We start from the raw sequence: 24,757 nt of genomic DNA, 5'->3' as shown, positions 1-24,757 counted from the left end.
GCTTACTTTACTTACACCTATCATAGTCAGATTATGTTATAGTTAAGCGTTTGCAAACAGCTGTGAGTGACAGAGATTACAAGGCTGATTAAGATCACAGATCTTTTCAGAGTACATCATCTATATCCTCCAGACATGTTCAGTTCATTCCAGTGATCTGCTGCCCTTCAGATCATCTGCAGATGAATGAAACTGTCAGTGGGAGACTTGATCACCTCAGTCAGAACGAGTCAGGATAGAAATGATGTTATGGAGCCACAATTTTTATCTGTTGTGGAGTGTTGTCGAAGCAGGTTTTGACTAGTCGTCAATACCTTTACTAGTGGAAATAAAGTCAGTTTATACAGAATCTACAAGATTTAAATGTTTTCAGCAGAATTTGCATGAAACCATTTAGTTGAACAAAATATTAACACATATGTGTTTCTTCACAGATTCACCCATATATACATTGACTGTGACACCAGACAGATCTGTATTCACTGGAGAGACAGTCAATCTGAAGTGTGAAATAGAGACTTACAGTGACTGGAAAAGGAGAAATGGTCTGACACATGACTGGAGAAATGACTGGACACATGAGTGGAGATATGAGTGGTATAAAGGCAGCAGATACAGTGTGTTACAGAAGTCTGAGCGTTACACTGTAAACAGAGACACTCTCAGTATTGTTGGAGCTGTTACATCTGATCAGGATCAGTACTGGTGTAGAGGACTGAGAGATGGAAGACCAAACTCATCACAATCAAGATCTGTTTCTCTCTCTGTGAAGGGTGAGTTGAACATCATTGTCCTCCTAAATTCTCTCTACTGTGAACACACATCCAATCGAGAGACTGGTTTTGTTCACAATGGAAAATATCTTACTGCTTACTGAATTCAGCATATTATACTGTATTATACCTATTTCTTAATAGTATGTGAAACAGATCATTTTATGCCACAATGATTCAAACTCTCACACGACCTCATCACATTACAAGTTTAATTTGGCACTCTTTTTTACTGTCTTAAATTATATAAATATTGTACAACCTGCAGTTGTGTGAATACAAAAGACTATAGCAGACTAGAAATGAATATCAGTGTATCATTTTTATTTTTTACCAATAATCACAAACATGTTTGGTGTAATTAAAACAAAAATGCATAGAAAACGGAAGTTTTGTCTGCATTATGCTCCAACATCAGTATTCTTTTGCTGATAATTTCAGCCTTGTGTGTGTGTGATATATTTTTAGAAGTGTTTTAAGAGAAATGTAAGGTTCAAGTCTGAAAATCTTGGTTAACTTCATTAATGATTATCTGCAGCTGAATGAAACGGTCAGAGGGAACAATGTCAGGATAGAAATGTTATGGAGCCACAGTTTATCTGTTGTTGAGTGTCGTCGAAGCAGTTTTTCAGACTAGAATACTGAGGACGTGACGGAGCTGGAGCCTCCTCAAAACACATGAGAAAACTAATGACAGTACAAAAGCAAACAAGAACATATAATATTAAATATAAGAGAAAATAATGTATAAACTACATAGTTTTGTAAAACATTTACAGAATAGTTTCCCTGAAAGAGCTGTTTGAGTCACTTTGTGTTTTTGTGTTTCTTCGCAGATTTACCCACACCTACACTGACTGTGACACCAGACAGATCTGTATTCACTGGAGAGACAGTCAATCTGAAGTGTGAGATAAACTCTGATCACAGTGACTGGAGATATGAGTGGAATAAATACAGTTCAATGTTACAGAGGTCTGAGCGTTACACTGTAAACAGAGACACTCTCAGTATTGTTGAAGCTGTTAAGTCTGATCAGGGTCAGTACACGTGTAAAGGACACATAGATGGAAGATCAGTTTCATCACAATCAAGCTCTGCTGTTTCTCTCTCTGTGGAGGGTGAGTTGAACATCATTGTCCTCATAAACTCTCTCTACATGATTATGATCACACAACCAATCAAGAGTCTTTTTTTCATTCACACTGCTGATAAATACAGTTTTCACTCCTATTTTGAGGGCTTGATTTTAAATAATTCTCTGTTCTTGTGTTCAAAACAACTTGACGGAGCAAAACAATGAAAATGAATGCAGATCTGAAAATGCATTTTAAAGCTGAAGCATTTTTTACTTGAAGTGTGACCTTAAAAATACAACATTCATGACAAGAGTGCTGATAAAACTGAGACACGACAAAACAGCTAAATTCGTCTCACACATGTGAACACAGATCTGAACAACAGCTAAAAATGTGTTAATGGCTGCTAATTACACTATTCCATCCATTCAGTATTTTTTTTTTTTAATAAACATAAAACATCTTTTCATGCGTAATTACTTTTTTGCTGCTCGCACTTTCTGAGAATCTGTGAGTCTTTATACAAATGCAGCTTTGCTTTGCTTTTCAGACGATCTTGTCATCATTTTGTACCTGATTATAGTTTACAGTTCATCAAACATTAGATTTAAGATTTATTTTATCCGACACAATGAAAATTCAGTCATCATTTAATCTCCTTCACCCTTTCTTTCTTCAAAATCTGTACGTCTTTCTTCATTAGAACAAAACGTTGTTGTTGTTGGGTTTTTTTTTTTTTTTTTGCTTGTTTTTGTTTTTTAGTTATGTGCTGATCACTATTATAATGAAGGAAATGGTCAAAAATGGCTCAAAAAAGACACACAATTGTTGAAACAAAAACGACTAAGAAGAGTATTTTAGTCTGCATCATGACATCACAGCAGATATGAATGTCAACATTTTATTTAGTTTTTACTAATAATTACAAACATTTTTGATGTAGTTCATATTTAGATCTGTTTAATGCTATAATCTAATATCTGTATTTCAGCAGTTTTTGTCTTCTGTATCCACTGTTTCAGACAAATACTCAATGATTTGTCAAACACAGGTGAACTCTGACTCTCGAGGATCTGAATCTGTTCTTGTTCTCCTGCAGGTCTAAAGCCAAAGCCTGAACTCACATCAGATCCTGCAGGAGCTGCACTGACAGGAAACACAGTGACTTTGACCTGTCGCATGGATCCGTCCACTGGATACTGGGACCTTTACTGGTACAAACACACACTGAACCCTGAGACAGAGAAGAGAGAAACAAACTCCTACAGACTGAAGATTGATTCAGTGTCTGATGGAGGCCAGTACTGGTGTAGAGCTGGAAGAGGGAAACCAGTTTATTACACAAACTACAGTGATGCACTGTGGGTCAATGTTACAGGTGAGAGAGAACATGTGATTCAACATACAGATCAGAGACAATATCTGCAGAACATGTAAAACTTCAAATAAATGAGCGTTTCCACTACGAAAGCAATCCAGTCTAATGTGTTTTGGACTGCCTCTGGGAGTGGTCGAAAGTGGACAAGCTCAAAGCATTTTTACACCCTGTTTGCTCCTGTATTTAGCATTGTCCACTTGTGATCCGATCGACCAAACCGCATTTTAATACCAGGTGGAAACAAGGCCAGAGAGAATAGTGTGATGCAACATACAGATCAGAGACAATATCTGCAGAATGTCTAAAACTTTAAATAAATGCAATAATCTGTGTTTGTACAGTGAGTCCTAAAGCTGTGCTGATGGTTCAACCTGATAAAAATGTGTTCAAAAGAGAAACAGTCACTCTCAGATGTGATATGAATTGGGGAGGAGACACTGAGTGGACATACAGATGGGAAATAAATGGAACCAACAACTTCAATAAAAACTCTGCCAATCGATGTACAAAACAAGAGTGCTGCACCAGTGGAGTCAATAAACAGAAACACAGAGAAGCTGTCAGTCTGTGCTCAACACAAGAGTTGAACATCAGCAGTGTTGATCACTTTCACAGCGGTAAATACACCTGTACAGGACTGATGAACACTCAGATCTCTCAGCGCAGTGATGCTGTTACACTGACTGTATCAGGTGAGTTTGTGTTTGTTGTGATCAGCTTCTCCATCAGTTTCTCTATGGCTCTGTAACTCATGATGTTTTGTTCAGCTGAAGCTCAGGCAGCAGTGCGAGTGTCTCCACAGCCGTGGCTGACTGAAGGAGAATCAGTGACTCTGATCTGTGAGGTTTCAGGCTCCTCTACAGGCTGGACGTTCAGCTGGTTCAGAGATCATGATCATCTGTCAGACAGCAGCAGAGGAGCTGGAGGATCTTACACTCTCAGTCCTGCTGCTCTACAGCACGCAGGAGTTTATACGTGCAGAGCAGAGAGAGGACGACCAGCCTATTACACACGACACAGCAGCACACAGCCACTGTGGGTCACTGGTGAGTGTTTATGTTTGTGCTCATCCATATTTGTATTTCATTGCTCTCTATATTCGTATTCTGGCACAAAGTGTAAAAACAATCCTAAACCAATGACAACCTCAAAAACCTGCTCTCACTTTCAACCAAATCTCAGTCTAAATCAGATCAGACACACTATCAAATACACACTCATAATTCTTTTTTCAAAATTTAGTTCAAAATAACGTTTTGTGCTTATGATGAATCACATTGTTGTATTCATTATTTGAAAAGATAAAAGCGTCTGTTAAAAAAAAAAAAAAAATAATGAATAAGGTAAGAGATCTTTGAACTCTGTGATTTAACACTTGTGATATGAAGCTTGCAAATGATGTTAACAGATTGTTTGGCTACTATCACTTCTGCTTAGTGCTAATATTCATCTTAATTGTACTTCATTACCTGTTAGAGATGATTTTATTACACAAACGTGTGCTGTCAGTTTTTAATGAGATTTTCCTCTTTTCAGGTGTTTCTTCTTCAGTGTCTCTGGTCATCAATCCCAGCAGAAGTCAACACTTCTCATCTGACTCTCTCTCTCTGAGCTGTGAGGATCAGAGTAACTCTGCTGGATGGACAGTGAGAAGATACACAGACAAAGACACAAAAACTTGTTCAAATCAAACAGGATCTCCATGTGTAATCGAGTCTCTCAGCACATCTGACACTGGAGTGTACTGGTGTCAGTCTGAATCTGGAGAGAAACGTCATCCTCAAAACATCACTGTACATGGTGAGTCCTGTTTCTAATCACATCATCTACTAATGTAATAAACTAAATTCTAATTACAGTCTACACACATTTTCCACTAATTGTTTTCTGTACAGCTGATCACAGGCTGACTCCTGCACAATTATTTGAATTATTTGAGTTTTTCCACGTATATCTATTATTATTATGTTAGATGAGCACGCCACTAAATAGTACATAAAAGCAAAGCAAAATGTGATTGGTCACTTTTCATGTTCATCAGGCAGTCTCTTCTAATATAAACTGGCAGATTAAGCTGCAAAATGGACCTGATTTTATGCCTGTGGTTAAAAATCTGATACACAATCAACACTCTCATGGCAATTTGTAACTATTTTATATTTTGGAAGATTGGTGGCTATAATGCGTATGAATTTATACAGTCTTATTTGTGTTTTTACGATCTTTTGCCCCACTGATGCAGGGGTAGACCTTCATTGTTTGCTTTTTTCTAAAAATTTGCATATTTCCTTACAAAACATTGTATGACTTTAAAAGTGCAGGAAGCATAAAGTACAATGCAATTAATAATATTAGTATTTTGCTAATGTATTGTTTTGCTGTTCTTACTATTTACAGTATGAAGCACACATTTCTTGTGTTTGTAGATGGTGAAGTGATTCTGGTGAGTTCTGTTGATCCTGTGATTGAGGGAGAGACTCTGACTCTACACTGTTTACATCGATCTACAAACTCCCCGATCCTCAGCGCTGATTTCTATAAAGACGGATCACTGGTCCAGAATCAGACGACAGGAGAGATGAACATCACTACTGTCTCAAAGTCACATGAGGGTTTCTACTACTGTAAAACAGAGAGAGGACAGTCACTCCACAGCTGGATCTCAGTCAGAGGTCTCTGAAGAATCAGTGATTTTATGTATTTTTGTAAAATGATCATACAGTATCATATGTTACTCACTAATAGATCTGTGTGTTTGTCACATTCTCCTCAACAGCTCCTCAATCATCTTCTCTTCTGGTCATTGGTGTGTCTGTAAGATTGAGTTTTTTCTTGTTGTTCCTCGTCTCACTGGTTCTGCTGTGGAGACACAAAAACAACAAAGGTTTGGAGCAGTTCATGTTATGAATGACTAAACCACATGAACAGCAACAAATGGAAGATACAGTTTCTGAATCACTGCATGTTTATTAACAAAATGAGCATTTAATGCATGTAAACAAAATATGTGAAAATACTCTTTTAGTGACCCTAATGATCTTTGTCTCTATTATAGATCATCACCGTAACACTCAACAGACATCAGACTCAACTCGATCTGGAGAATCTCATATGGAAAACTCTCCTCTGCAGCCTGGTCAGACTCAATAACAAATAATTTATATTTATTTATTAATTTATTTTTTCCCTTTATAATTACCTTGGTTTTCATCTTTTTCCTCAAATACTTGTTTGCCGTCCTGCAGGTTCAGATCACATTTATGATGACGTGGCTGCAGTGAATAATGGCGATAAAGGTTGAGCCTTAAAACTTATTATAAAAAATCTACACATGTATCATAAAAAATAATTAAATCCTTGATTGACTCTTTCCAGATCCAGTGCCATCTTCAGACATTACATATTCAGAGGTCACTGTTGAGAAAAAGAGATCCGTGGATAAAGGTTTTTTTTAAAAATCTTCACTGCAAATTCCTTAAGTTGAAATACTCTAAGTAATACAACTTAACTGAGTCAATGTAAAAAGATAACGCAAAAAAATTAAGTTGAGAGAACAAATCTGTATTTATCTGTCTGTATGTATCTGTATTTATATTGCATAAAATATAAATAGATATTTTCAGGAATATCTGTTTTTTTCCAGACAATACTACGGCAGAGTCAAATATTGTGATGTACTCAGAAGTCGGAACTAAAGTAAAGAAGTTCAAAAGCAAAGGTGAGATCCTGTTTTTCCTGAAGTACAATATTTCCAGCATGTTCTGCATAATCTGATTGATTTTCTGTTCTGTATTAGATATTAATACTTCAGGAACCAGTGATTTGACTTATGCACAGATCAATATACAGGACAAAAAGAAAAGCAAGGGCAAAGGTAAACGCACAACAAACTGCTTCTAAACACAACTGTCCGAATAAATCACATTTAACTAGATATAATATATAATGCTTCTATAATATCAGGAAACCTTTTTACAATCATAAACAGAACTGATAAAGCCAACTTCAGTTTGAAAATGTAACAACAGCCACAAAAATCACATCTGTCTGTGTTTACTGAAATGAATGAAACAGAGCATTTCAAAATTAATATCGGAGATGATCAAAACAGGCCTGTACTGAGAGTCAGATAATCAAGCTGCTGTTTTTCCATGACAGGCGCTGGACTTGCTGATGTTCTGATTAAAATGAAATCTAAGGAGAAATACAAAGGTAAATAAAGAGATGCTCTGAAATATATAGCAGGTTATAATAAAATTATGTAAAATATATAATATTTTAACAGAACCTGATAATAAAGTTTCATTGTGGTTTGAGATGATCTGTTCTCTCTTCATATTATTATCAGGGTAACACTTTTATTTTGATGGTCCCCTTTAGACATTCTGTTGACTATAAGTAACATTGCAACTACATGTCAACTAAGTTTCATTGGAGTATTAGAAGACTGTCTGCTTAATATCTGCTAACACTTTATTTTGATGATCCTCAACAGACATTCTGACTAGAAGTAACTTTGCAAGTGAATGTCAACTTATTCTACTAACCCGAACCCTAACACCTAACTACAGTCTACTACAGTCTACTAATACTCTAATGAAAGTTAGTTGACATGTAGGTGCAGCGTTACTTATGGTCAACAGAATGTCTAAAGGCCACCATCAAAATAAAGTGTAATTATTATTGGTTATTAGTGTAGTTGCAGATGTATAGCGTTATGTTTCTTCGCTCTGTTTCTGTTCTGTTGTTCACTATCAGGAAAGAGCAGCGAGTCTGGAGACACTTTATACTCTGAATTGAACCACAACACAGATAGAGGTGAGAGAAACACAAAGTCAAACATCATCACTGTTAAACGTCAAAACCATTAATCTTAACTATTACACATCAACAGATCAGAATGATTCAATCATGTGGCTCATTGAGGAAGTGTAAAAATCTTGCACTTTATCATGACATTTATGTTCTTCAGGTGTTGATGCTGAAGTCGGTGATGCAACTTGTGCTCAAGTCTTTAAGAAGAAAGGTCACAAAAAGAATAAAACACGTAAGAATTTTGTTACAACTGTACAATGATTTTACAATAACTGACAATTAGTTCACAATTTGCACTTTCATGTAGAATGCAAATCTGCTTTAAGTGATTCAGTTCAGTTATTTGTGAGGATCAGCGGTTCATCGTGATTTTAAAACGGTAATCATCAACAGCATGAGCTCAAATCAGAGGTTTGCATTATCCACATTACCTGAATAATTCATCAAACTGGATTCTCTTTTTAAAGGTCCCTGAGATCAGCGAAGAGAACAGACGCCAGAAGAGAAACACCAGCAGAAGAAATGAATCTGAGTCAAATGCTTATGTACATGCTTGAATGAAAGAGAATTGCACTATATTATCTGTACACATATTGTGTAAACAATTAAAACTAATATATAGTAAAACATTTTCTAGTGAGCATTTATGTTTAACACATTACCTGTCTTATCAAATAGAGCCTGTGTTTTTGCCAAGATAAGATAATTTTTCTTATAGCATATATATTGTTTTCTTTCTTTTTTTTTTTTTTATGCTGCAATTAATGAAGTGTGAGATTTCTATTTGATAAATAAAAACATAACATTATCTTTGCATGAGTTTTTCATGTTTCAATTTGTTAACCTAAGGTCATAAGGGTTTAAAATGTTAAAAATATTGTTCTTACATTGTTGTTATTCTTACGAACAAAAGTAATGACTGTATTTTGAACAGTTCAGGTCAGGTCACGGGTGTTTTCAGTGTATTTTCTGATTTTCTGATGCTGTGACTAATCTGACCTACAAAGAGAAAATACAGTAATGAATATGAAAACTGGTAGCAATCAAAATTCATTGAAATCTATACGAGAAAACCATGAACCATGAAGGCCTGTTCACATGTTTGAGATTAACTTCTGGTGTCAGTCCAGCGAATCTTGCAGGGGCTTCATGAAGGGGCACCAGTGGTGGAATAGGGTGCATAGTAAGGCGGTATATTTCAGCTGCCATTAAACTTCATCAAAGAACATCTAAATTTAAAGGATCCTTTGAAGACAGCCTTAGTTTTGCGTCCTTCATTCAGCTCATTTTGAACAATGCATCAAGTGTATCTTTTGCATCCTTCAATTACCAACAATCCTTTGCACAAATTCCAATTCATAAATAAAAAAAGAAAAGAAAAAAGAGAGAGATGATAGAAAACGAGTCATCACTGAGCTTGGTTGAGTTTATTATGAAATGTAAGATATATTTTTATTTCTGAGATAAAAGCATACATTTTATCTTTTCTTTTAGTATAATTTAACACTAGTGAGTGCAAAATAATTTGTATTCAAATTTATTCAATTTATTCTTTTGATTTATTTATTTTATTAACTATTCCTTTTTATGAATCTTATTAATCTCTTCTTTATTAATTCTAGCCATTGATGTTATTGACTTCTTTAGTCATTTATTTGATTATTTCCAACCTTTGGTTTCTCTTCTGTGCTGTAAGATCGAGTGGGTGTATCCCACCTAATCAGGTCCATCAGATTTGATTAGGTGATGCACTTTTAATATGTCTATTTCCATCTCTGCAGATATTAGATAATGTAAGATCTGTGATATTCTCTTAAAAGTGTCAAAACAACACCTTGTATTTCTATTTTCATTTGTCTTGTAAAAACACATCGGGCACAACGAGGCTAAAGGCACATCAGGGTAAAAGGCGCATTTATTCTCTTTTAAACCATTAGATGGCACAAAATTTCAGCTCAGCACTTTTCTTAACAACCACTTTTGGTGACGCACATGGAAATTTGGCTGATCCTTGAAATTTGGCCACTTGCCAAGTTGATTCGCTGTTAAATTGATCTGATATTTAATGTTCTTAAAATGTTGTCGATTTATGTAGCAAATGAGAATCGATAAAATTATTGACTGTATTTTGAGCCAAAGGTCTTTTTAGATTTGTTCAAGCTAATTAAAGCAACATTATTCCGTTATTTCTTTTTTAATAACGGAAGAAGGTATTTGGGGTAAAAGGTGCCCCTGCTGCTGGGGCTAAAGGCACAATAATTAACATAATAAATAGCTGTCTGACTTTTTCATTTGTTGACAGTTAGATTCAGATGGTAAATATTATATATTAAATTGGGTGTCCACCATATTTATAATGAAACCATCATATTTAAAAATATGATATTAATCATGTTATATAATAAAATATATTTTTTTGTTACTGGCACCCTGTTGTAAAGCTATATTAAATTATTATGGGATCTCATTCAATGCTTTCAGAATCTTTATTTTTTGAAATATTTTTTTCTAATCTTTTATTTTTAAAATTAGCATATTTTAATGACAATATTTAATGAACAAAAAATAAATTAATCAAAATAAACAGAAAATAGTACAAACTTTGTTTAAGTGGTTGTTTTGAACATGTATTACCTTAGACATTATGCGAAACATATTACTTTAGCTAATGTATTTTAGTAAATTTGTGCCTTTGGCCCATACTGGTTTAACCCCGTGTGTGGGGTAAAAGACTCACCTTGCCACCTCATACATTTATAAGGTTTTTAAACAAACAAATTACTTTTATGATTTAATTTCACACAAAATCTGTTGCTCCATTAATGTTCAATAAAAACATATATATTTTTCTATAAATATGGGAGTAGTAAAAAGCACATTTTTATTAAGGTGTGACTTTAGCCCCTTTGTACCCTGTTCATTTTGACTCTTACCCTCTCATTGTCTATGTGTTTTTGTTCTTTTTGCTTGTTATCAAACACATATTACAAAAAAGCAATAAAAAATATTGGAATTCTATATATATACATTCACAAAAAGGCAAAATTTTTGAAAAAACACTGCCAGAGAAAAACATCTGACTGACTTCCACTGTGACAATTAGCCCCGACGTCCATTAATTCACAGATTACCAAGCATTAATTTCATTAGTATTAATACATAAGTATTAATCCTGATTTGTGTTTCCTATTTGTGTATCTCTCTTAAAAATGGTAAGCAACGTTAACCAGGCAGATGAGAAAATGGATAAAAAGACCAAAAAAGAGCAACCCAGGAGAAATAAGCAACCAGGTTAGAGAATATGAAGCTTTCCACAGCCTTCTAACCTTCACTAAAAATCAGCCAATGAAGGGTTTAATGTTTCCTAACTTAAACATTGTGTCGAGTTTTCTATACTGTGTAAAACAAGGAACTCCAACCCTGCCCCTGGAGAGCTACCATCCAGCAGAGTTCAGATCCTACCCTGATCAAACACACCTGAAGCAGATAATCATGGTGTTCAGAGCTACCTGAAAATCACAGGCAGGGTTGGAGCTGAAGTCTGCGGGAAGGTAGACATCCAGAATCAGGGTTGGAGACAGCTGGTGTATAACAATCTTTTAAGTGTCTGATTGTTTAGTATATACTTCTTGAAGCTTGAAAAAACGTGGCCAGATTTAAATGTTTATGGCCCCAGTAAAATCTGCATTATTATGTCTTCACAGCAGAAGTTGGAGATGGTTCCTCTCCTCATCTGCAGGTAATGGATTCTCAGAAAAAAAAAAGAGTTTGAGCTGTTGACTGTGTGACCCAGGAGACAAGTAAGAGATAAAGCAGTTCTCCATCTTTTCTACTTTCTGCTTGATTTGACTGGTTAAATGCTGTAAAATTCATATTTCTGTATTAAAGCAGGTAAATTGTATGAATAATAGATCAATCTTAGTATTAATATTTCTTCCAACAGTAGTTAAAGGGACGAAACCCTCTCCCAGCTTCAACAGTTCTTCCACACCCAACGGATCTTCCCATCCAGAGTCTCAGGAGACACATCCTGTACAAAATCAGAGCTTATTCTGTCAGGTTTACAAGTATTAAATGCTAATCCATCTTTTCTGCTGTGTATTAAATATTTTAATACTGGATTCTATTTAATAAAGCATTTAAAATGTGCATGATGTACGATAAAATGCTTGACTAAAACAGCATCATGTCTTTATAGACACGGCCGCTGCTCTGACTTATGTTCCCGTTGATCCTGAATGGTGGGTAAAAGTACAGAATTTTGTGTGTTGCTGCAGGTTATGAACCCCAAATCTGGACAAGCACAATATGTAATGGTCTGTGTTTCCCTGAGCCTTGCATTTTGTAGGGAGATTGACGGAAGTGATTATATGCTGCACCACTCTGTTCTGGTTTGCTTTTCTTTAAACAAAATATAATGTTTTGCATATTATAATTGAACCATGTTTGGTAGTGTTTTGTTGTGCATGTCCGTGTACACTAGGTTTAGATTTGTGCAAGGTGTGTGTTAAGAAGAAAGTGTTTTGCTTTGTTTCTCCTTGATCTCTCATCCTGTTTAAGTTCTTCTTTTCCTGTTTTTAATTTGTTGTAGTCACATACACCTTTTAAGGAGTGCCTTGTTATTTCCTATAAGAGCCACACTGTTCTATTCTTGCCTATAAGGAGTTATTCACTCCTTAATGCTTCTTTGATCTGGATGAGACAATACATGAATTTAGCTTTCCTTTGTTTTATATTGGCTTAACGCCCTAGACTTTTGCTATTTAAAAGTTACAGCGAGCTCAATAAACTTTGACTTCGAGTGAGCAGCACTTCTCGTGTTTGTTACAGTGTTATTTGAAAGACTAACCTGGAAAGAGATGCAGTAACAGCCTTTACCCAACTTCTTTAATATTCCACTGTTTAGTGGTTGTGTTCTTCAAAGATTGTAGCTAGAAATGGTGTAAAGACTTTACAAGACAGCTTCAGGAAGAAATTTCCCTTTTTTGAAAAATGTTTCAAGAAGTGTTTCCTTTTCTTGATGTATGATGATCTTCAGAGAGCAGAGAGAAGCCAGGGTCAAATAGAAACGGACAGCAGGTTTCAAAACATTTCATCATAATATTGAGGAAAAAGAATAGAGTTGCACTGCTAACACCACATGAAAGACATAGACAGCAGTTCATGATGGTTGGTTGGGAGGTTGGTTGCATGAACAGATTAATTACCAATTAACTGGTAATTAATTCAGGAACATTTGAAACACAGCAGCATTATCTTATAATGTTCATGTTTCTTAAACAGGAGGAAGTACCAGCTGTCGTAAATGCACAGGACAGTACACTCACTGGAGTTGTCACATTTGGGAAGCCATTTGTTTTGTGGTAAGACTTTGTTGTACATTTTCAGTTGTCTCATTTGTAACCCCCACGCTCTGGTTTCTCCCACCTCACTTGGTTGATTTGAGTCAATCTTGCTTCTAACACCACATTTGCATTCCCTCTGGCCCAGGACGTCTCATGGCAGCATCTGGGATTTGTTTTTGGACGGTTTCTGGCTAGTGTCTTGCTTTTCTTGCCATTTGGGGGCTGTACATAGTTTAGCATGTTGCCTGTTCTGCCTTTTGGCCTGTATATCCATTTGAGAGGTTTATCCAGAGCACCGATTCATAACTTTTGCCAGTGTGAACAACTCTTGAGGATGAAGATATTTTTTTGTTCCTCAACAACTCTGCCATTGTATTTTACTATGGTACAACAGCTGGTGTTCGTCCCCCTCTTGACAGAAAACTTTCCTTCCTGATCATCAGACTTATGGTTATACTATCAACAACAGGTTCAGGGGATAAAACATGTTTATACCTTTGCCATAACCTATAGGAAAAATTATGCACAAAAAACAAATTTTAAATGTTTAACAATATGTTGGTTTACCAATTATAATATTACATGTATGGCAGATGCTTTTATCCAAAGTGACTTGCATTGCATTCAATTACATCTGTTCATGCAACCCATGACCTTGGTGTTGCGAGCACCACACTCTAGTTCGAGCTACTACAATGCTAAACAAAATACAACAAAACAAAATATAGGATTGAACAATCCTGAAGGAATGGAATTAACTGAACGGTACACATTTGAGAGACACACATGCATGTTACAGGACAGTCAGTCTATGGAAAATTTGACACCTCCTCCTTAAAACCATGATCATGAGGCCCTTATTTTTACAGTCCATGTTCATATTGAAAATCAAAACCAAGCAAGCTGCTTTGCATCTTTTTTTTTTTTTTTTTTAAAAGTGTAGCATGATGGTATTTTTTTCCACCCAGTGTATTTGATCAGGACTCTTGTCTTTTTTCCACGGGTGGGCTGTTTCAGGTACACCTGGCTGCACACTCACTCTGATTGGTTCAATCGTTTTTCATATGCAATGCATACATGATAGAAAATGTGTTCATAGTTGGTGAAGGTCAGAGCAGTGCATTGATTGATGAGCGAATGTCATCAATCCAGTTACAAAACTCTAAAAGAGAGGTGTGCAGCACAAATAAAATCTAGCACACTTAATCTAAGAATCTGAGACAAATTCAGCTGTTTTTTAATTTAACTCGCTATGTCCGTATCATTGAATCACTGAGTTGTTAGCTACTGCAAGTTAAATATTCTAGAATAAATCAGTCGAATTCAAAAATAAACATTTATTGTTTCAGTATTTATTGCGAACCAGTTGATTTAAAAGAATCGGTTCAAAAGATTCAGTCGAAATGTGTTTTCCTAATTTTGGCCGCACCTGAAACTGAAACAGAAGTAAAACACACATTTATTCAAGGATGTGAATTTATTGAATGCTGTTAAGCTGAATTTATGAAACTGTTTGCTGAAATAACCACAACATTAAACAACAGCACTGAAATAAAAACACGCTTATCTGTCAGTCAGTTGTGAAAGTTGCGTTCATTACTATAGCAACAGACTCGAGGCGCGTTCTTTCAGAATCATAGCAGGTGCATATAAAAAGATCTCAATTTCGTCTCTTTAAAATAACGAGGAACAGATTGTTTCTCTGAAATAAAGTCTGATCACTGACAGCAACGTAGTGTCGGCCCAGATCCGGCCCACATCTGGTTCGAATGTAATTCACATGTACCAGATGTGGGCCGGATCTAGGCCACACTATGTTGCTGTCTGGGATGCTTTGCAATGTAGTGAAGAAAATGAAAGCTTCATACACTCACACGCATAAAAATAACACGGCAGACACATTAGCCTAATGCGGTGTCATTTATCATACAACTGCATGACCAGTAACACCTTCTGCAACTATAATAAGTGTGTCTCCACTGATAACAATACTGATACATTCTTTTTTTATTTCCTTTCTCATACTATATGATATGAAATAATCAAAATATCATAAAACATTTAATTCATAATTCATTCCTCTACCTGAAGACCTGACCCTCCTGCTTTGGATAATCAACCAATTAATTTTTTGAAATGTTGTGGGGTCGCTCGTGCGCTAGCCTAAAGACCAGCTTAATTTAGCAAAACAATCATTTCAGGGACATGCGAGTTACAGGCTTATGTTTTTTTTTCCATTTCTGTGCATTATAATGAAGGCTTTGTGAAACTGCACAGCTTTTCTAGTTTTTTAAATGGCATATACCAACTACGAACACATTTTCTATCATGAATGAAATGCGATTGAACCAATCAGAGTACGTCACATGACCCAAAACCCAAAACCTAATCTGATTGGTTCAATCGTTCAGTCATTACTTTTGTTCATAAGAATAACAACAATCTAATAACATTTTTAACCCTTGTGACCTTAGATTAACAAATGTGAAAACTCATGCAAAAAAAATCATTTAATGTCTTTATTAAAAATGTTTAAATGTCTTTATTTATCAAATAGAAATCTCCCACTTCATTAACTGCAGCAAAAACATGTATGAAAAAAAATGAAAATTAGATAACAGTATATGCTATAAGAAAAATCTTTGCAAAAACACAGGCTATATTTGATAAGACAGGTAACATATTAAACATGAATGCTCACTAGAAAATGTTTTACTATATATTATACATGGATATATTTGCTTACATAAGGTTTTTTTTTTTTTTTTTTTTTTTTACAGATAATACAGTATACAGTGCAATTCTCTTTCATTCAAGCATGTACAGGTGCTGGTCATATAATTAGAATATCATCAAAAAGTTCATTTTTTTATTATAAATTATTTTTAAAAATGAAACTTTCATATATTCTAGATTCCCTACATGTAAAGTAAAACATTTCAAAAGTTTTTTTTTTAAATTTTGATGATTAGAGCGTACAGCTCATGAAAGTCCAAAATCCAGTATTTCAAAATATTAGAATATTTCCTAAAATCAATCAAAAAATGGATTTGCAAAACAGAAAAGTTCAAGTTCTTTAAAGTATGTTCTTTTGTGCACTCAATACTTGATCGGCAGGACATATTACAGCAAATGACTTGCTCCTAGCACAAATTACTGCATCAGTGAAGTGTGGCATGGAAGTGATCAGCCTGTGGCACTGCTGAGGCACTATTGAGCCTTCAGATCATCTGTATATTGTTGGATCGACTGTTTCTCATCTTTCTCTTGAAAATATCCCATAGATTCAGGTCAGGCATATTGGCTGGCCAATAAAGCACAGTAATATCATGGTCAGCAAACCACTTGGAAGTGGTTTTTGCACTGTGGGCAGGTGCTAAAGTCCTGCTGGAAAAGGAAATCAGCATCTCCATAAAGCTTGTCAGCAGATGGAAGCATAAAGTGCTTCAAAATCTCCTGGAAGATGGCTGCATTGACTTTGCACTTGATAAAACACAATGGACCAACACCAGCAGACGTCACGGCCCCCCCAAATCATTACTGACTTCAGAAACTTCACACTAGACTTCAAGCAGCTTGGATTCTGTGCCTCTCCAGTCTTCCTTCAGACTCTGGGACCATGATTTCAACATGAAATGCAAAATTTACTTTTATCTGAAAAGAGGACTTTCGACCACTGTTCACTGTCCAGTTCTTTTTCTCCTTAGCCCAGGTAAGATGCTTCTGACATTGTCTCTGGTTCAGAAGTGGCTTGGTAGTCCTTTTCCTGAAGATGTCTGAGTGTGGTGACTCTTGATGCGCTGACTCCGGCTTCATTCTACTCATTGTGAAGCTCTCCCAAGTGTTTGAATCGGCTTTACTTGACAGTATTGTCAAGCTTGCGGTCATCCCTGTTGCTTGTGCACCTTTGCCTACCCAATTTCTTCCTTCCAGTCAACTTTGCATTTAATATGCTTTGATATTTCACTCTGTAAACAGCCACCCCATTCAGTAATGACCTTCTGTGACTTACTCTCTTTGTGGAGGGTGTCAATGATTGTCTCCTGGACCATTGCCAAGTCAGCAGTCTTCCCCATTAGTGTGGTTTCAAAAAACAAAAGATACCCGGATTTTATACTGTAGGGATGGTCATTTAATGAAACTCAAATGTAAATATTCTAATATTTTGAGATACTGGATTTTGGACTTTCATTAGCTGTACGCTCTAATCAACAAATTTACAAAAAAAAACTTTTGAAATGTTTTACTTTACATGTAGGGAATCTAGAATATATGAAAGTTTCATTTTTTAAAATAATTTACAATAAAAAAATGAACTTTTTCACGATATTCTAATTATATGACCAGCACCTGTACTTGAATGAAATCATTTCTTCTGCTGGTGTTTCTCTTCTGGCATCTGTTCTCTTCCCTGATCTCTGGGACCTTTAAAAAGAGAATCCAGTTTGATGAATTATTCAAGTAATGTGGATAATGCAAACCTCTGATTTGAGCTCATGCTGTTGATGATTTACAGTTTTAAGATCACGATGAACCGCTGATCCTCACAAATAACTGAACTGAATCACTTAAAGCATATTTACATTCTACATGAAAGTGCAAATTGTGAACTAATTGTCAGTTATTGTAAAATCATTGTACAGTTGTAACAATTCTTACATTTTATTTGTTTTTGTGACCTTTCTTCTTTAAAACTTGAGCATAAGTTGCATCACTGACTTCAGCATCAGCACCTGAAGAACACAATTTTTTTTTTACATTTCCTCAATGAGCCACATGACTTTTTGAATCATTCTGATCTGTTGATGTGTAATTGTTAACGTCAAAACATTAACCTTAACTGTGATGATGTTTGACTTTGTGTTTCTCTCACCTCTATCTGTGTTGTGGTTCAATTCAGAGTATAAAGTGTCTCCAGACTCGCTGCTCTTTCCTGATAGTGAACAACAGAACAGAAACAGAGCGAATAAACATAACGCTATACATCTGCAACTACACTAATAACTGATAATCCATGATAATATGAAGAGAAAACAGAACCTGTCAAACCACAATTAAACCACATAAGTAATATATTGATTAAAATTGTTAATATCATTTTCAGAATTGAGATACGCTGGTCTGTGTAGATCTTAGACTTTATTTTAATTCATGTTAGCAGGTTCTGTATATTAAAGAATATATATATATATTTTTTACATATTTTGTTTTCACATGATCTCTAACCTGCTATATATTTCAGAGCATCTCTTTATTTACCTTTGTATTTCTCCTTAGATTTCATTTCAATCAAAACATCACCAAGTCCAGCGCCTGTCATGGAAAAACAGCAGCTTGATTATCTGACTCTCAGTACAGGCCTGTTTTGATCATCTCTGATATTAATTTTGAAATGCTCTGTTTCATTCATTTCAGTAAACACAGACACATGTCAATCACAAACACATGTGATTTTTCTGGCTGTTGTTACATTTCCAAACTGAAGTTGGCTTTATCAGTTCTGTTTATGACTGTAAAAAGGTTTCCTGATATTATAGAAGCATTATATATTATATCTAGTTAAATGTGATTCATTCGGACCGTTGTGTTTAGAAGCAGTTTGTTGTGCGTTTACCTTTGCCTTTGCTTTTCTTTTTGTCCTGTATATTGATCTGTGCGTAAGTCAAATCACTGGGTCCTGCAGTATTAATATCTAATTCAGAACAGAAAATCAATCAGATTATGCAGAACATGCTCGAAAAATAATATTGTACTTCAAGAGAAACAGGATCTCACCTTTGCTTTTGAATTTCTTTACTTTTGTTCCGACTTCTGAGTACATCACATTATTTGGATCTGCTGTGGTATCATCTGGAAAAAATAGTTAAATCATGAAAATATCTATTCATATTTTATGTTATATAAATACAGACACCATCAATATAATTGGTTAATGACTGATGACTTTATTGTCCAGGTGTAGTGAAGAGGGTTTTAACCTTTATCCACAGGTATGTTTTTCTTAACAGTGACCTCTGAATATGTGACGTCTTCCAGTGGCTCTAAAACAAACAAGACAAGCCAACATGAATGATATATGTTGAATTAAATGATATAAACTTATAAACTTATAAACTTAAACTTATATAAGTGTTTATATAAAGTTTAAGGCTCAACCTTTGTCTCTCTTATTCAGTGGAGTCGCATTATTATAAATGTGATCAGAACCTGCTGGACAACAAACAGGCATTTTGAGGACAAAAGATAAAAACCAGTCGAACAGAAAAAAATAAATATACACATATAAAAGCTTAAAGGGATAGTTCAACATGATATTTTGAATAATATTGGGTTCCAAACAACATTGGACCACTTTGTATGGAAAACACAGTGAGACATTTTTCCAAATATCTTCTTTTGTGTTCCACAGCATAAAGAAAGTCATACAGGTTTGTAACGACATGAGAGTGAGTAAATGATGACAGAATTCATTTTGTGTGTGTGAATTATCCCTTTAAATCACTTGTTATTGAGTTTTATAATAAGGTTTAAGGCTCAACCTTTATCTCTCTTATTCACTGCAGTCACGTCATCATAAATGTGATCAGAACCTGCAGGACAGAAAACAAGTATTTGAAGAAAAAAGATGAAAAGCAAGGCAGTAAGGGGTGGGGGGGGGGGGGGGGGGGGGGGGGGGGTCGGGTCAGAAATAAAGTCTGGTCAGAAATAAAGTCTGACCAGGCTGCAGAGGAGAGTTTTCCATATGAGATTCTCCAGATCGAGTTGGGACTGATGTGTGTTGAGTGTTACGGTGATGATCTATAATAGAGACAAAGATCATTATGTTGACTTTAAGAGTATTTTCACTCACATATTTTCTAGATTAAATGCATTAAATGCTCTTTTTATTAATAAACATGCAGTGACTGTCTAGGCTTCAGAAACTGTATCTTCCATTTCATGTGTGCCCATATAATCTTAGTGTAAGTGGTAAACAGATTTGGCTTACTGTCTGCTAGAGGGGCTCAGAGAGGATATTCTACTCTAGCTCCGATTGCCCCCCATTACATAGGCAAAAATATACAAGAAGGGGAAGAGGAGGGATGGCGAAAGAATTTGTCTCAATGGTATTAATTAGAAGATTAGATTGGCGTAGCCGGCGTACTCCTCCCGAAATTAGGTTTAATAACTTCACTTGTTGGTGGTTTAGTATCATAACATGTCATGAACTGCTCCAAACCTTTGTTGTTTTTGTGTCTCCACAGCAGAACCAGTGAGATGAGGAACAACAAGAAAAAACTCAATCCTACAGAAACACCAATGACCAGAAGAGAAGATGATTGAGGAGCTGTTGAGGAGAACGTGACAAACACACAGATCTATTAGTGAGTAACATATGATACTGTATGATCATTTTACAAAAATACATAAAATCACTGATTCTTCAGAGACCTCTGACTGAGATCCAGCTGTGGAGTGACTGTCCTCTCTCTGTTTTACAGTAGTAGAAACCCTCATGTGACTTTGAGACAGTAGTGATGCTCATCTCTCCTGTCGTCTGATTCTGGACCAGTGATCCGTCTTTATAGAAATCAGCGCTGAGGATCGGGGAGTTTGTAGATCGATGTAAACAGTGTAGAGTCAGAGTCTTTCCCTCAATCACAGGATCAACAGAACTCACCAGAATCACTTCACCATCTACAAACACAAGAAATGTGTGCTTAATACTGTAAAAAATAAGAATAGCAAAACAATACATTAGCAAAATACTGATATTGTGAATTGTACTTTTATACTTCCTGTGCTTTTTATACTAGTGTTGTGTACTCCAACCCGATCTCATGAGAACTGTTTTATGAGCTCATGATTGTTTTGTATGAATTTTATTTAATTAAAAAATAAAAATTAAAAAATAAGCATGAGGGTCCATCCTTGAACTTAACCGTCAGTGGCGTGCAATAAGATCATATTAATGTGATTGTACAAATTAATACGCATTAGCCACCAGTTTGCCAAAATGCAAAATAGTTACAAATTTCCATGACAGTTTGTTGGTTGTGTATCAGATTTTTAACAACTGGCATAAAATCAGGTCCATTTTGCAGCTTAATCTGCCAATTTATATGGGAAGAGACTGCCTGATGAACATGAAAAGTTCCTCAGGAGGAATCGGAAAAGAAGGCTGCTGTTTGTTTAGGCGCTCGGTGGCTGTCTGTCTAGAACTCTGCATTGCCTTAATGTACAACACGATGACGTATGATGTCTGGTATGGAAATTCATATGTTGACAGGCAGGTTGATGGACCGAATGCAATGACTGGACAAACAATTTTTGATTCTGAGACTTCCACTGAAGATATATGTACATGTTTTAATATTTAGACCACTTCTATTATTGATTGCTATCAGGATGTGAAGAGTTTTAACAAAAAGTGTTAATAAAACAAATTGTCTACCCCGCCTTTAAGAGCAGGTTAATATAACATCACTATAATAGACGTGTAGAAAAACCTTAAAAATTGTATAGAAGTCTGTGATCAGCTGTATAGAAAACAATTAGTGGAAAATGTGTGTAGACTGTAATTAGAATTTAGGATCCTGGTTTATATGGCCTAAACTACTATGTACTTACATCAAAAAATAAGTACAATGTACTTATTGCATTCATATTGTATTGCAAAACACTTTTGCTGCTATTGAGGTGGGACATGGGTAAGGTTAGGGACAGGCTTGGTGTTAAGGGTAGGTTTAAGGGTGGGTTAAGCTGTGAGGGATGGGTCAAGAATTTAATTATAAACGTAATTACAGAAATTAATAACAGATGCAATTACATGCAAGTATTTTTAAAAAACATGTATGTACACAATAAGTGCATTGTATGAAATTATTAATTTAAATGTAAGTACATAGTAGTTAAGGCCACCTAATATAAAGTGGGACTGAATATAGATTATTACATTAGTAGATGATGTGATTAGAAACAGGACTCACCATGTACAGTGATGTTTCGAGGATGACGTTTCTCTCCAGATTCAGACTGACACCAGTACACTCCAGTGTCAGATGTGCTGAGAGACTCGATTACACATGCAGATCCTGTTTGTCTTGAACAATTTTTTGTGTCTTTGTCTGTGTATCTTCTCACTGTCCATCCAGCAGAGTTACTCTGATCCTCACAGCTCAGAGAGAGAGAGTGAGATGAGAAGTGTTGACTTCTGCTGGGATTGATGACCAGAGACACTGAAGAAGTAATACCTGAAAAGAGCAAAATCTCATTCAAAACTAACAGCACACGTTTGTGTAATAAAATCATCTCTAACAGGTAATGAAGTACAATTAAGATGAATATTAGCACTAAGCAGAAGTGATAGTCTGAGAGTCTGTCTTGAGAATCTGTTAAAGGGTTAGTTCACCCAAAAATGAAATTTCTGTCATTAATTACCCTCATGTTGTTCCAAACGTAAGACCTTCGTTCATCTTCAGAACACAAATTAAGATATTTTTGATTTTATCTCACATAGAAAGCAACAGAATTACCACATTCTAGGTCCAGAGAAGTAGTAAAGACATCTTAATTTGTGTTTCAAAGATGAACAAAGGTCTTACAGGTGTGGAACAACATGAGGATGAGTAATAAATAACAGAATTTTCTTTTTTGGGTGAACTAAACCTTTAACATCAGTTGGAAGCTACAAGTGTTGAATCACAGATCTTTTGACCTTATTCAGCTCAATGTAATCATTTAGCAGATGCTTATGTCCTTACAAATGATAAACACAACAAAGTGATTCATCGTAAGCACAAAACATTATTTTGCACTAAAGTTTAAAATAAGACAGGCCTTATTATTATGAATGTGTATTTGATAGTGTTTCTGATCTGGGGCCCGTTCTTCGTACATGAATTTCTCAGTTATCTGGATTTTACTGTTGATAATAAAATTGATCCAGGATTGTGAGGTCCTTATAAGCTCATCCTGGAGTTGCTGTCATAGTAACAGATCCATAAGCTCAAACCTGCTCGGGAGCAGCTTATTTCATGTAAACAGGATTAGATCACATCTTTTTAAGCAGAGGTGATACTTAAAGTATGTCCCAGCCATTACTTTCTTACAAGAGTACCCTGTTGAACCAGGGACAATAATAATTTAAATAATAATAATAATCATTTGCAAATTAATTTAAAAATAATATTATTATGTTGTGTAGTCTGTCATAATATAGACAGCCATTTTTACTCACTAAGAGATTTATTCGTGAGGGAATAATTACCTAATAATTTTACTGAAGTCTTACACACGATGCCGTGAATTAATTTGAACAGCTATTACGCGAGTTGCTCCATGCAGCATAGGAGATACAGATAACTTAAAAAATGCTGTTTACTGTGCCATTAGAAAAATGTTCTTGACCTTTAAAATTAATTATGTCAGGTAACAAATCTGCTTCACTGCTAAAATTAAATGAACTGCTAATTACAACATTGAAATTTAAAAATGTAAAGCCTTTACAAATATAGAAATCATGAAATAATGGAAATAATTGGGAATCATGTAACAAACTGTACACATTTCATTTATGTAATATATATTTTATGTCGTTTTGATTACTTGGCTGTTTCCTTAATAAAGGTCCATGAAAACCTTGTCAGGTGTGTGATGTTCTTTATAATGTCATTACATTGCTGTCTTACTGCCAGCCAATTGCTGCATTACTGATAATAGTTTCAAGTATCAATACAACACAAGAACGCACAGTAATCTCAGACTTACTTACTTACTCAAACTTAATCCAGATATTTTAATAAAATTCGTAAATTCATTTAAAGAACCAAATTATCCAGAGATCAGTTATCAGGATGAGAAGATCTGGATTCTGTCAAATCATCTCAGGTGTATTAAGCGAGGTACGATGAACGGACCCCTGGTTTAGACTGAGATTTGGAGGAAAGTGAGAGCAGGGTTTTGAGGTTGTCATTGGTTTAAGATGGTTTTTCCACCATGTACCAGAATATGGATGTAGAGACTGCAATGAAATACAAATATGGATGAGCACAAACATAAACACTCACCAGTGACCCACAGTGTCTGTGTGCTGCTGTGTCGTGTGTAATAGGCTGGTCGTCCTCTCTCTGCTCTGCACGTATAAACTCCTGTGTGCTGTAGAGCAGCAGGACTGAGAGTGTAAGATCCTCCAGCTCCTCTGCTGCTGTCTGACAGATGATCATGATCTCTGAACCAGCTGAACGTCCAGCCTGTAGAGGAGCCTGAAACCTCACAGATCAGAGTCACTGATTCTCCTTCAGTCAGCCACGGCTGTGGAGACACTCGCACTGCTGCCTGAGCTTCATCTGAACAAAACATCATGAGTTACAGAGCCATAGAGAAACT

General features: G+C 35.6%; 3 protein-coding genes across 13 annotated transcripts in view; 2 read left to right on the top strand and 1 right to left on the bottom strand.

Annotated features, from left to right (window-relative positions):
• Window positions 1-8,859, top strand: part of LOC127515291 (titin-like) — a 438,556-nt gene extending 429,697 nt beyond the window's left edge. The window contains exons 18-29 of the mRNA XM_051898786.1: window positions 4,767-5,030; window positions 5,657-5,902; window positions 6,007-6,114; window positions 6,286-6,366; window positions 6,476-6,526; window positions 6,606-6,674; window positions 6,874-6,948; window positions 7,027-7,104; window positions 7,389-7,442; window positions 7,989-8,048; window positions 8,203-8,277; window positions 8,513-8,859. Coding sequence (XP_051754746.1) covers window positions 4,767-5,030; window positions 5,657-5,902; window positions 6,007-6,114; window positions 6,286-6,366; window positions 6,476-6,526; window positions 6,606-6,674; window positions 6,874-6,948; window positions 7,027-7,104; window positions 7,389-7,442; window positions 7,989-8,048; window positions 8,203-8,277; window positions 8,513-8,520 — 1,169 coding nt within the window. The 3' untranslated portion in view covers window positions 8,521-8,859. The remainder of the gene's footprint in view (window positions 1-4,766; window positions 5,031-5,656; window positions 5,903-6,006; window positions 6,115-6,285; window positions 6,367-6,475; window positions 6,527-6,605; window positions 6,675-6,873; window positions 6,949-7,026; window positions 7,105-7,388; window positions 7,443-7,988; window positions 8,049-8,202; window positions 8,278-8,512) is intronic.
• LOC127515292 (Fc receptor-like protein 5) overlaps window positions 1-24,757 on the top strand; it is a 487,356-nt gene that overhangs the window by 176,369 nt on the left and 286,230 nt on the right. The window contains exons 7-8 of the mRNA XM_051898789.1: window positions 435-773; window positions 1,610-1,894. Of these exons, the coding sequence (XP_051754749.1) occupies window positions 435-773; window positions 1,610-1,894 (624 nt within the window). The remainder of the gene's footprint in view (window positions 1-434; window positions 774-1,609; window positions 1,895-24,757) is intronic.
• Window positions 15,895-24,757, bottom strand: part of LOC127515290 (Fc receptor-like protein 5) — a 241,516-nt gene continuing 232,653 nt past the window's right edge. For all 11 annotated transcript variants that reach the window (XM_051898773.1, XM_051898776.1, XM_051898775.1 and 8 more), the window contains 14 exons: window positions 24,439-24,717; window positions 22,360-22,623; window positions 20,822-21,067; window positions 20,610-20,717; window positions 20,108-20,188; window positions 19,930-19,980; window positions 19,547-19,600; window positions 19,369-19,431; window positions 19,166-19,240; window positions 19,005-19,082; window positions 18,650-18,703; window positions 18,264-18,323; window positions 18,050-18,123; window positions 15,895-17,815 (listed from right to left, as the gene is read on the bottom strand). In XM_051898773.1, coding sequence (XP_051754733.1) covers window positions 18,053-18,123; window positions 18,264-18,323; window positions 18,650-18,703; window positions 19,005-19,082; window positions 19,166-19,240; window positions 19,369-19,431; window positions 19,547-19,600; window positions 19,930-19,980; window positions 20,108-20,188; window positions 20,610-20,717; window positions 20,822-21,067; window positions 22,360-22,623; window positions 24,439-24,717 — 1,484 coding nt within the window. In that variant the 3' untranslated portion in view covers window positions 15,895-17,815; window positions 18,050-18,052. The remainder of the gene's footprint in view (window positions 17,816-18,049; window positions 18,124-18,263; window positions 18,324-18,649; window positions 18,704-19,004; window positions 19,083-19,165; window positions 19,241-19,368; window positions 19,432-19,546; window positions 19,601-19,929; window positions 19,981-20,107; window positions 20,189-20,609; window positions 20,718-20,821; window positions 21,068-22,359; window positions 22,624-24,438; window positions 24,718-24,757) is intronic.

This window comes from Ctenopharyngodon idella, chromosome 7 (genome assembly GCF_019924925.1).
Source record: "Ctenopharyngodon idella isolate HZGC_01 chromosome 7, HZGC01, whole genome shotgun sequence".
In the NCBI taxonomy this organism is placed as follows: Eukaryota; Metazoa; Chordata; class Actinopteri; order Cypriniformes; family Xenocyprididae; genus Ctenopharyngodon; species Ctenopharyngodon idella.
Note: the sequence above shows the minus strand (reverse complement) of the source record. Positions and strands in the feature narration are given on the sequence as shown.